The 12,611-nt window shown below is 44.9% G+C and overlaps 1 protein-coding gene across 1 annotated transcript in view; it reads right to left on the reverse strand.

The window, feature by feature from the left end:
- Positions 1 to 7,183, reverse strand: part of XKRX (XK related X-linked) — a 77,813-nt gene extending 70,630 nt beyond the window's left edge. The window contains exon 1 of the mRNA XM_072123200.1: positions 6,547 to 7,183. Within this exon, the coding sequence (XP_071979301.1) occupies positions 6,547 to 6,869 (323 nt within the window). The 5' untranslated portion in view covers positions 6,870 to 7,183. The remainder of the gene's footprint in view (positions 1 to 6,546) is intronic.
- Positions 7,184 to 12,611: the final 5,428 nt, after the last annotated feature.

Below are 12,611 nucleotides of genomic sequence, written 5' to 3' on the forward strand. Positions count from 1 at the left end.
GTAATACCTATTTTTAATGTTCGGTTCATTTCCTGTCTTAAAGTGTGTCTCTTGTATACACAACACTTGAACTCTGCGCTTGTGAAATGTATATAGGACCTGTGACCGTTTTTCAGGAAGGTTGAGACCCTTTGCATTAAAGTAAGCAATGTTTAAGGTAGACATGTGGACAGTTAGTACAATCACCTGCTCTATAAGGTGGTTTTAATTTTTATAAATGTATGAAGACATTATATAAACCTATACAAATTTGGTCTCCCCGTAATCGTACCGACCCAAAGAATAAAGTAGACATGTCTTTTGGGACGAACAGTGAAATCCGTAAAATCCAAGCCCACAAGAATACGGCACAAATGCGTATTACCGTCACTATGAAGTGCAATTTGTTATGCAGAAAATAAGCCGTCACGGAGCTCTTTATGTAGAAAAATAAAAAAAATTATAGATTTTTGAAGGTGGCGAGTGAAAAATGGAAGCGAAAAAACTAAAAAGGGCCAGGTTGTTAAGGGGTTAATATTACTGTTATTACTCTGCAGTGTCAAAATTTGTATATGTTCCCCAGAATCTGTAAAGCTTTACGGAATTTCATGGTGCTATATTTGAATAATTATTATTAGGAATACAATATTTCCTTTCATTCCCTGTATACAAATATCAAAGGAATCAAGCCAGTGTAAACAGAATGTCTTATAACAGTGGTGGCGAACCTATGCCACGGGTGCCACAGGTGGCACTTAAAGCCTTTTCTGTGGGCATCCAGGCCTTCAACCCAGCGCAGAATTTGCCAGACAGGCTTCATACTGTAGCCAAAGACAGCCCAGAACTGCCGTGCTCAGCGCTATTGTAAAGCGACCCATCATTGGTGGGGAAAGAGATGGAATATTGTTGGAGCTCCTGCTCTAGGTACCCTGATTCATCCTCTTCAAGAGACCTTTGAAGTAAGCTACAATTCCAAATTTATTTCTATTGTATTGGTGTCTCCAGGACACCAATACGATTGAAAACTTGTGATACAGCAGAGATCAATAGGTTATGGCTTAAAATTGTCATGTTGCTACTTTGCAACTTAAAAGTGGTTTTTGGTTGTAGCTTGGGCACTCCGTCTCTAAAAGGTTCCCCATCACTGTCTCATAAAGGGGCTACTACCCTGGAAAACATTTTACTTAGAAACAGTTATTTTGGATTATACCTCCCTTGTCATGATGGTACACACACTACTACACCCTCCTCCCCACCCCTGAGTATACCAATTTACTCTCAAAATGATTTTGGGCCATGACCACCATGAAACCAATCATAATAACACAAAAAGTGTGTTTCTCCACTATAAGTAAATACGAAAGCGGAGAGCCACTCTATGCCTAACCTCAGGTCTTAAAACTACCATACTTGCCTCACTGATACGCGCCACCACCACTCCCACTAAAGATCCAACACCTGACTTTTCCCGCATGGGGTGTCAGTGAAAAATAATGTTTACTACAGCAATCAATGAATGGTGCCCTGTTGGTATACCTTGTTAGCAATCCACCCAAAATGGTGCAGAGTTATATAGTGGACCAATTTTCACCACAGCTTGCTTCGTCTTTCCATCCTGCCCATCAGCATATACGTTTATGGCTACGATAAGTGTATATGTGCAGAGCTTTCTCGACCTATACGCTGAATGTATACAAAAAAAAACAGAGTTGTGAACCTTATGGACTCATAGAATAAAGGTAAAATGTATAGTAGGCCCCTTGCCCATGAACCATGTTTAAAACATGTAGTCCCATACTTAAGGACATACAGACGACCCCTAGTTACAGACAAACCCCTCTGCCCCCCGTGACCTCTGGTGAAGCTCTCGGAATGCTTTACTATATAGTCAGACTGCAATGATCAGCTGTAAGGAAAAAAATTTTGAATATCCAATTGTCACTGGGACAAAAATAACAATTTTGGTACATATAAAACAAAACAGACAAAAGGACGGCGCCTCGGTTGATACCTTCACAGTATGCCCCTTGGGTATAGGAGAAATATCCCGCACAGGGGATCCAGTCGTACACTACAAGTTCCTGGAGTTCAGGTTTCAACGTCTTGGCTCTAATTGTTCTAGAGTCGCTGCCTCTGAGTCTGTTTTTGAGAAAGGGGCAGGACCCCAAAACATGTCACAAGGACAAGACTTATTTCACTGAATTGTAAGTAACTTCATTTTATGATTTTGGAAATTTTGTTACCTTTTATGAATAAAGCAATTTTATAATTACCTAACGTGTTTATGATTATTATATCAGTTCTAGGGAAAGGGGGGTGGCCGATTTGAATTTTTAGGATTATTTTATTATAATTTTTATTAAAACTTATTTTCACTATTTTTCAGACTCCCTAGGGTACTTTAACCCTATGTTGTCTGATCGATCCCATCATATGCTGCCATACTACAGGATGGCAGTATAATGGGGATTTTCCTCCTCATTCATTACAATGTGCGGATGGACATCCTTTTTCCTGTGGTTTTTGTATGTCTTTGATGTACCCTCTGCCAATCCAATGGGATTTTTCTCACATATGCTTGCTATACTGGCTGCCACCCGAACAATGGATTGGTAACTATGTACCGACAACATGTCTATACAATACTCCCATTGACTGTGCCATCCCTTCCATTGGGTGTGTTACTGTCTGTACTATTGTTACATATTTTTTCATTTTAAAATTATCTCCATAGATGGTTTATGCAGCTAGAAGATCCTTACCTGGTATAGTAAACCATGTGATTTGTATCAAATTATCACAGTTTGATACAAGGGTCTAGGGCAGTGATGGCGAACCTTTTAGAGCCTCAGTGCCCCAACTTCAACCAAAAGCCACGTATTTATTGCAAAGTGCCAGCGCAGCAATTTAAGCAGTAATGTATTTCTCCTTGTTCATTGACAACTTTCAATCCTTCAGCCTCCCAAGGACACCAACGCAGTTGGAAGGAGGAGGACAAATTCATCTATCATTATAGGAAGATTCTTTGAACTTCATTCTGGGGTGAGGGCCTGGGTGCCCACAGAAAGGGCTCAGAGTGCCGCCACTGGCACCCGTGCCATAGGATCGCCACCCCTGGTCTAGGGGATATGTACAGATGTACTTTTTAAGTGTTTTTAACAGAATACTTGTGGTTAGGCAATGATCTAGTTTCAATAAAGATTTGTATATACTTTTTTGCCTATACACATTTCTCTTTGTTTTCTTTCTTCATTGGATAGTTTTAGTGTGTTGGCGTTTGTAGGCACTACATGGCTTATTTTGATTATATATTTAGAGCAGTGCAGGTTTTGCCTTTTTTCTATGTACTTGTAGCCACACCGCATAGCCTCAGATCCGGATACTCAACGCCCAAGTAGCCACTTTACGAAATTTACATATTTGCCAAATAAAAGTTAGCAAAAGATTGGGGGGGGGGGGGGGGGGATGTGAGGATTAGCCCTTAAAAGGTCTACAGATCCACCTACCACCTGATCTACCTTTATAGGTAGATATAGGTAGGTTCCCTTTAACCCCTTCCAGACGTAGGGTCCTGGTGCACAGGCTGAGCCCTCTTCATAGCCCGTAATTTTTTGCTGCATAATGCAGCAAAGACTTAGCAGTAACAGCCACAGGTTCTATCTCGTCAATCTCTACCGGCAAAAGAACGGCGCTGCCATCTTGGTGACGATCGTTGCTCCCCGTGACATGACAGTCTCAGGTCTTTTGAAGACCCGAGGCCATTTCGTTTTAACCCATTCAATACAATGTACGATTTCACATTTTAATGAATGGCGTGGAAAATCCCCATATACTGCCATACTATAAATATAAATAAACAGTAGAAATCATAAACACGCGCCTGAAAATGCCCGGTTTATCAAAATATAATAACAGTTTTTCACTGCTCTTAACCCAGCAATGGAAAAAAAGCACCCAAAGTCGAAAAATTTTCGGGTTGTCCAGTTATGAGAATGAAGCAGAAATAGGAGTGCAGAAGTGAACATAGTCTTGTAGAGTAAACACTTCTTACATATTGTACACCTACTGGATAAGAAGTATCCTACTGGATTTGTACAATCGCTTTGACTGGTACAAGGAGACATTCGGAGACGGGGTACCATTTCTGAAGATGCAGCCTTAAAGGCAACAGGACTGAAAGTTTTGTATTTGTTTTGGGTCCCATTTAGGCTACATTCACACACATGTATGGGGGACGTATATACGGCCGATATACGTCCCCCATACACTCCTATGGGCTCACGGCCCTGTACGGGAGCTGTACGTGCGGCACCGTACCGCTCCGTAGCCCTGGAAAAGATAGGACATGTCCTATCTTTTCCCGTGATACGGCGCCGTGCGCTGTATCTTCCTATGGAGAGGGGCGGGGGTGAGCTGCGCTCCTCTCCGCGGCGCCGATGTATGCCCGCCATACCGTAGTATCGTGTGAATGTAGCCTTAACTTGTTTTTTCCAAGATTACATCAGACAAAGCAGAGAATCATTTCCAAAGAAATATGCTTTGAAAATGGTTCCCTATTTTGTTCTGTCTGGCTCTAGGACTTCTTTTAAAAGCCACATTATCGCAGCTCAAAAATATTAATGTTCACCACTTCTTGCAGATATAAACAGAGTGGTGATAGCACAGCCAAGCAAGCTATGACAATGCAGCTCATGTAAAGGAAAATACATATGGACTCTAGCACACATTTATTATTCTCTCCTAAACGGGGGAAGGACACACTGTGTGGGGGTGGAGTAAAGGCATGGAGAAGGGAGAAGAAAATGTCTGTAGTGTGCCATGTCTTTTGCCTTATCGAAAGTTGGGAGGTATGTATGTTCACTGGTGCGTAAAAGTGCACCAGCTGCCTCCACAAAAAATGGTGCGCGGAAGTGTACCTCAGGGTCGGGAAGAGGGGTAGGCAGCGATAGGTGCCACCTCTAACCTGCCTAGGTTGGAGCTTCTCCCCTGCTCAGTCCCACCCATCTCTACATGTAGTAGTGTAGTGCTCCAAAGCGCACCTCCTCCTCCAGGTTCTTTGGGGGAGAGTAGTCTGAGCTTAGGGTGCCTGCCTTTGTAAACAAACAGTGTAGGAGAAAAGGAGAGTCACAGAAGATAAACATTTATTTAACCCCTTACCGACATGTGACGTAATACTACGTCACATGACGGGTCCCGGTACATGAAGAGGGCTCGCGGGCCGAGCCCTCTCCATAGCCGGTAAGTCTTTGCTGCATATTGCAGCAAAGGCTTACCGGTAACACCCGCGATCGGTGCCGGCACCGATCGCGGGTGTTTTACCGCTGATCGCCGCCAAAGGTGCCGGCGGCTTCAAAAAGACGGCGGCGCACATGCGCCGCCATCTTTCCGTGGATCGTCGCTTCCCGTGACGTCATCGGGGAGCGGCGATTCGTCGCCGTGGTAGCTTCGGGTCTCACGAAGACCCGAAGCTACTTTGGGTTAACCCATTCGTTACCATGTGCTGTCAGCACATTGGAATGTATGAGTAGTAAAATCCCCATATACTGCCATACTGTAGTATGGCAGTATATGATAGAATCGATCAGACAACCTAGGGTTAAAGTACCCTAGGGAGTCTGAAAAATAGTAAAAATAAAAAAATTATAATTAAAAAAAACTAAAAATTCAAATCACCCCCCTTTTCCCTAGAATTGATAGAAATAAACAGTAAAAATCACACACACATTAGGTATCGCCCGCCGCATCCAAAAATGTCCGATCAAAATATGATTTTCACTGCGTTTAACCCCGTAACGGAAAATCACGCCCAAAGTCGAAAATGGCACTTTTTTGCCTTTTAAAATTTTTTTTTTAAATTCTATAAAAAGTGATCAAAAGGTTGTACAGTCCTAAAAATGATAACATTGTAAACGTCATCAAAATCCACAAAAAACGACACCACCCACAGCTCCATACACAAAAAAAAAGTTATTAGCCCCAGAAGATGGCAAAATCCCCCAAAAAAATTTTGTACAGGAGGTTTTAATTTTTTTAAATGTATGAAAACATTATAAAACCTATACAAATTTGGTATCCCCGTAATCGTACCGACCCAAAGAATAAAGTAGACATGTCATTTGGGGTGCACAGTGAAATCCGTAAAATCCAAGCCCACAAGAAGACGGCACAAATGCGGTTTTTTACCAATTTCACTGCATTTGGAAATTTTTTCCCGGTACACGGCATGAAATATGAAATACCACCATTTTGAAGTGTAATTTGTTACGCAGAAAATAAGCCATCACACAGCTCTGTACATGGAAAAATAAAAAAGTTACAGATTTTTGAATGTGGGGAGTGAAAAATTAAAACGCAAAATCGAAAAAGGGCCGTGGCGGGAAGGGGTTAATACACAAACCCCCTGTATATCTTTGTAAACACCTTGACAACCCCTTTAATTGGCTTTATGTGCAGTATGAGCGGGCAGTGCCAGCTCCCAGTGCTGACGTGTGCTCTCCTCTTGCCTACACATGGGGCAGCTCCTGTGACAGCCCTCCCACCAAGGCACCAGCAGACTGCAGCACCTACCTGATGATCGGGCCGAGCTGTAGCAGGTGCATGAGCAGTATGACGGGTCGGTCTTTGCCCAGGTCTCTGTGAATGAAGGTGAGGGTGAGCTGCACCATGATGGAAGGGACCAGCATGAAGACGATGGTTAGAGACATCCACACTGCATCTTCCGTGTGTTTGTACTCTGCTATCAGCACACAGGCAGCCACCGTCTCAGCGCAGAACAGCAGCGTAGACGTCAGGATGCTGAACGGCGGATGAGTGCGGGAGCGCACGGCCACGTAACCTCCATGTTCTTCTGCAGCTTTTGGAGATATCGTTGTCTCTGAAAGACTCTCCATGCCACCCAGCCCAAACAAGGAAATTTATGGACAACTCTATGAGCTTCAGTCAGTGACCATTCCCAGGCGTCTCTGTCACAACGCCGCCCGCATATAGAGTCGTCCCCGCCGCCAGGCTCATGTTAGACACGTGCAACGTATGCGCCCGGACTCGCCCTCTGTCACTTATCTGTTCCGGGGTCTGCTCACTGTCGGTTACCAGTTGTCTCCTTTCTGTGATTAGCCTGAGCGGCAGCAGCAGGTGTGTCTGTCTGCTCTCTGCTGGGTCCTAGCTCCCTCCCTGTTCTCTCCCTGCTTTGTTATGGATTCTGCAACTGTGGTTACCAACATGCAACGGGAAAAAAAACTGACTTACATACAAGTTCAACTTAAGAAGAAACCTACAGACCCTATCTTGTATGTAATCTGGGGACTGCCTGTATATATAATAAATGCAATGCAACCATACATACACATAGGAACATGTACACAACCACAATATGTAGTTCAATTAGTCTATAGGAATGACGATTATTTCAGGGCTTGTATGTACCCTGAGGGCGCCTTCCAATGTGGCGTTTTCGTCGCACGAGGGCAGTTATACATCATTACTATGGTAACAGAGCAAGACAGTCTGTTACATCATCACTGGGGGCAGAAAATAAGACAGAGGATGAGTTTACTGAGATCTAAAGGATCATGGGACTTTTCCAGTGGTAGTTTTCAGTGGCGGCCATCTTGGTTATAACTTCACCAACTTCAGAAAGGCCATAAAATTTTGTGAATCCTAAAATCAAAATATTTAAGATCCAATTTGTAACTAATGATATTGAATTTTGATATATTCATTTATTTATAGCATCATGGGTTTTTGTATCAGACGTTCATATTCCTGGAATACCCCTTTAATATATGTAGGAGGCTAAAAGATTCCACCTGGACTTTTTGACATGGATATGAATGCTACCTATGCATCCTCTGTAGCAGATATGGCTCTTTTGATGGCTACATCTGGCTTGCAGACAAATCATTGATTAATAGCGATCGGCAGTGTGTATATCCAGTGGCATACCTAGAGTCCTGGGTGTCCCGGGGCAATATTTATGACAGAGAAACGCATGCGATCGGGTTATTAATCGCATGCATTTCCCGGGAAACGCATATGCGATCGGCCCGAGCCCCGCCCACTGTGCACTAGCGTTGCGCTATGAACGCGACGATAGCGGAATGTGTGAACGCGCCCTCAAAGTTTTGTTGCAGCGAGTCAGTACTGTCCCCTCCCCATCACAGCAACATTACAAGTTACCATTGTACAGCATATGACCTATCCATGTTACGCACATTAGGAGGTTCGTCAGTGACAGCACAAACCAGACACATATAGCATCACACAAGTGGCATCTAGTAATTTACAGATGATGATCTGCTACTTTTCATGCAAAACAGCGGCTCTTCCTGATAGTAAGTTATTGCTCCTGTATTTACCCACGATCCCTGCATCTTCAGCTCCATACAGCGCATCATCCCCAGTAACACAGCTACATACAGCCGCCTCGCCCCCTGTAATAGATCTACATACAGCCGCCTCGCCCCCGGTAACACAGCTACATACAGCCACCTTGTCCCCTGTAATAGATCTACATACAGCCGCCTCGCCCCCAGTAACACAGCTACATACAGCTGCCTCATCCCCAGTAACACCGCTACATACAGCCGCCTCGCCACCAGTAACACAGATACATTCAGCCTCCTCGCCCCCAGTAACATAGCTACATACAGCCGCCTCGCCCCCAGTAACATAGCTACATACAGCCACCTCACCCCCAGTAACACAGCTACATACAGCCACCTCACCTCCAGTAACACAGCTACTTACAGCCGCCTCGCCCCCTTTAACACAGCTAAATACAGCCTCCTCGCCCCCAGTAACACAGCTACATACAGCCGCCTCGCCCCCAGTAACACAGCTACATACAACCACCTCGCCCCCAGTAACACAGCTACATACAGCCACCTCACCTCCAGTAACACCGCTACATACAGCCACCTCGCCCCTAGTAACACCGCCACATACAGCCGCCTCACCCCCAGTAACACAGCTGTATACAGCCGCCTCGCACCCAGTAACACTGCTACATACAGCCGCCTCACCCCCAGTAACAAAGCTGCATACAGCCACCTCGCCCCCAGTAACACAGCTGTGTGCAGCCGCCTTGCCCCCAGTAACACTGCTACATACAGCCACCTCACCCCCAGTAACACCACTACATACAGCCACCTCGCCCCCAGTAACACAGCCACATACAGCCGCCTCACCCCCAGTAACACAGCGCATACAGCCGCCTCGCCCCCAGTAACACTGCTACTTACAGCCACCTCGCCCCCAGTAACACTGCTACATACAGCCGCTTCACCTCCAGTAACACAGCCACATACAGCTGCCTCACCCCCAGGAACACCGCTACATACAGCCGCCTCGGCTCCAGTAATTCAACTATATATCTACCTTCACCCTTACCTACCAGGCAGTCCCATGTAACATAAACCTCAACCCCTACAAACACACAGTCCCATGTAACATACACCTCAGTCCGCACCAGCCAAACAGTCCCATATAACATACACATCAGTCATACACCCTCTGCGACTGCAATCGTTACGCCCCTGTGTATATCTAAGACACACACAGTAATTATCACTGGATGCAGGCAGGGATGTTACCAAGGTGCTATCGCTGCACTGTTGCTTAGGTGACAACTTCTGTGTCATAGAGTAGAGCAGCATCCACTCCTCTCTATGACCCAGGCGCTATTGCCTAAGCATTGATGGCAGCTGCGTCTGGGTCATAGAGAAAAGCTTGTGAGTGGTGAGAAGTCGCTCAAGGGAGAGCAGGTCAGTGAGTATTCCCTTTTTTTGTTGCTGTGACTACCTGTGTACTGGGGGCATGTGCTGGCGCTACCTATCTACTGGGGGCAAGTATGTGCTTGCACTACCTATCTACTGGGAGGCATGTGCTATGACTACCTATCTACTGGATCTGGTGGCATGTGATGGGGCTTCCTATCTCCTGGGAGGTATTTGCTGTGGCTACGTATCTACTGGAGGCATGTGCTGTGGCTGCTTATCTATTAGGGATCATGTGCTGTGGCTACCTATCTACTGGGGGGGGACATGTGCTGTGGCTACCTATCTACTGGGGGATCATGTGCTGTGGCTACCTATCTACGTAGGGTCATGTGCTGTGGCTACCTATCTACGTAGGGTCATGTGCTGTGGCTACCTATCTACGTAGGGTCATATGCTGTGTCTACCTGAACTGAAGACTGGCCTGTTCAGACCCAAAGGACATTTGGTGTCCTAACCCCCCCCCTTCCTCTTCTGCATCAGGATTTTGAAACAAAAGACTGTTTAAATATTCCTGGACTCTCCCCCCTCATTAAAACTTTGCCCAATCCTGAATGACCCTGTGGACTAATTAATGAATGGGAGGTTCTGAAACCTGAACTAAGCAGAGATCTTATAAAACAATATGAACTACAGGAAATGGTGTTCACATTTTGGGGGCTGCTTGACCAGCTGAGTGTGTTCCTTATTTCTCCCACCTCCAGGGAATCAGGATTTACTTTAAGTTGTAAGTTTCTGTTATTATTCTCCCTTTTTATTTCATAACTGTTTTGCTGTGTTGTGTGTCATTTTATTTTGTAATTCTTTTGTTTTTAATATCTTCTTTATGCACTGATCAACTTTTTGTACTCATAGCCTTGTAAAGTGTGGTTAGCTGTATGACTCCTGAGTGTGCATGTCTAGAGGTGTAACAAGGTGACTGCTTGAGAACCAAGAGTGGATGTAGAGTGGGATACTTATTGGTCCCAGTATAAATACAATAAGTGGTGGCAGCGGGTCTGGTGCTGGAGCTGTATGAGGAGTGATATATGCTCAATTTGTGTCCTGAGTGAAAGGTGAGCGCAAGTTTGAGTAGGCTAAATTAACCCGTACAGTTGCACCCCACGTCACGTGACAGGGGACATGTGCTTTGGCTACCTATCAACTGGGGGGCATGTGCTGTGGCTTCCTATTTACTAGCAGGCATGTGATGGTGCTATCCACTGGATGGGCATGTGCCGTGGTTACCAATATACTGGGGAATATGTGCTATGGCTACCTATCTACTGGGGGTATGTGCTGTGGCTACCTATTTAGTGGGGACCATGTGATGTGGCTACCTATCTACTGGGACACATACTCGGACGAACTACCTACAAAGGGGCCTGTACTTTGGTCACCTATTTACTGGGGGGCATGTGCCAAGGTTACCAATAAACTGGGGGGTATGTGCTGTGGCTACTTATCTACTTGGGGGCATATGCTGGAGATACCTGTCTATTTGGGTGCATATGCTGTGGCTACCTATCTTCTGGGGGCACGTACTGGGGTTACCTATTTACTGGGGGCCATGTACTGCTGCTACTTATCTACTAGATGGGGAAGTGCTGTGGCTACCTTTCTACTGAAGGACATGTGCCCATTTTAAGGCTCTCACAGAATTACATTTTAAAATATGTGATGTTCATGGCTCTCTCGCCTAAAAGGGTCCCGTCCCCTGCCCTATGGAGATTATCCATGTTACACAAGCCAGTGGTAAGAGAAATTGTGCAATTTTGAATAAAACAGTGCTTTCCAGAAGATCTGATAAGATGCTGATTTAGGCTATGGCTAACACACTTCCTTTTCATGTGCTACCTCTCATGTGACTCACATCTACTTCTATGCATTGTGACTAAGATTTAAGACTGCAGTTTGTATATTCTTATGCAATGTGATGACCATGTTACAACTTGCATCACAATAACTGGTACAAACTAAACAGACATCTGAAACCTTTTGTCATTTTGTTTGTTTTCTGTTTATAGCCCTCTACCTTTTTTTGTAATACAGAGTTGGGACCTATAAGTTGTGTTCATGGCTATCTCTGTATATGCCTGTTGTTGTTACAGTTTGATCATTGCTTTTACCCGACTTACTGTTCCGCTTACTGTCTCAGGGATTATTTTCCAGACAACTCACATGGATAGCTGTATTTCCTAATATAGCCACAGGCCAGCTACAGACACAAGCTTGTTAAAACAATACATAACTCTTTACAGCCTGGTGTGAGATTCCTCTGCAGAGTGATGTACTTATAGTCTGTATTAACTATGTTACTACGTTACACGTAAGCTGAGGGTGTTTGGAGAGGGTTCACGGCTGGGCCCTCTCCACAGCGGGTAAGCGTTTGCTGCATTTTGCAACAAACAACTCTTTGCAAAGCTGCCAGCAAAATGTGCGTGGGCGCCACCATGTTGACTTAACCCGTTCACGACCCGTGACGTAATAGCACGTCACGGGTCGGCCGCGGGTGCATGGAGAGGGCTCACGCGCTAGACGGTAAGTCATAGCCGGTGTTTTCCCGCTGATCGCCACCAGCAAAGCTGCTGCCGGCGGCTTCAAAAGGATTGCAGCACATGGTAACCTCGGGTCTCACGAAGACCCGAGGCTACTTCGGGTTAACCCATGCATTACAATGTGCTATCAGCACATTGTAAAGTATGAGTAGTAAAATCCCCATATACTGCCATACAGTAGTATGGCAGTATATGATAGAATCGATCAGACACCCTAGGGTTAAAGTACCCTAGGGAGTCTGAAAAATACTAAAAATAAAAAAAAGTTTTAAAAAAAAAAAATTATAATAAAAAACCCTAAAAACTCAAATCAAAAATTTTT

The sequence above is a fragment of the Engystomops pustulosus genome, chromosome 9, assembly GCF_040894005.1.
Source record: "Engystomops pustulosus chromosome 9, aEngPut4.maternal, whole genome shotgun sequence".
In the NCBI taxonomy this organism is placed as follows: domain Eukaryota; kingdom Metazoa; phylum Chordata; class Amphibia; order Anura; family Leptodactylidae; genus Engystomops; species Engystomops pustulosus.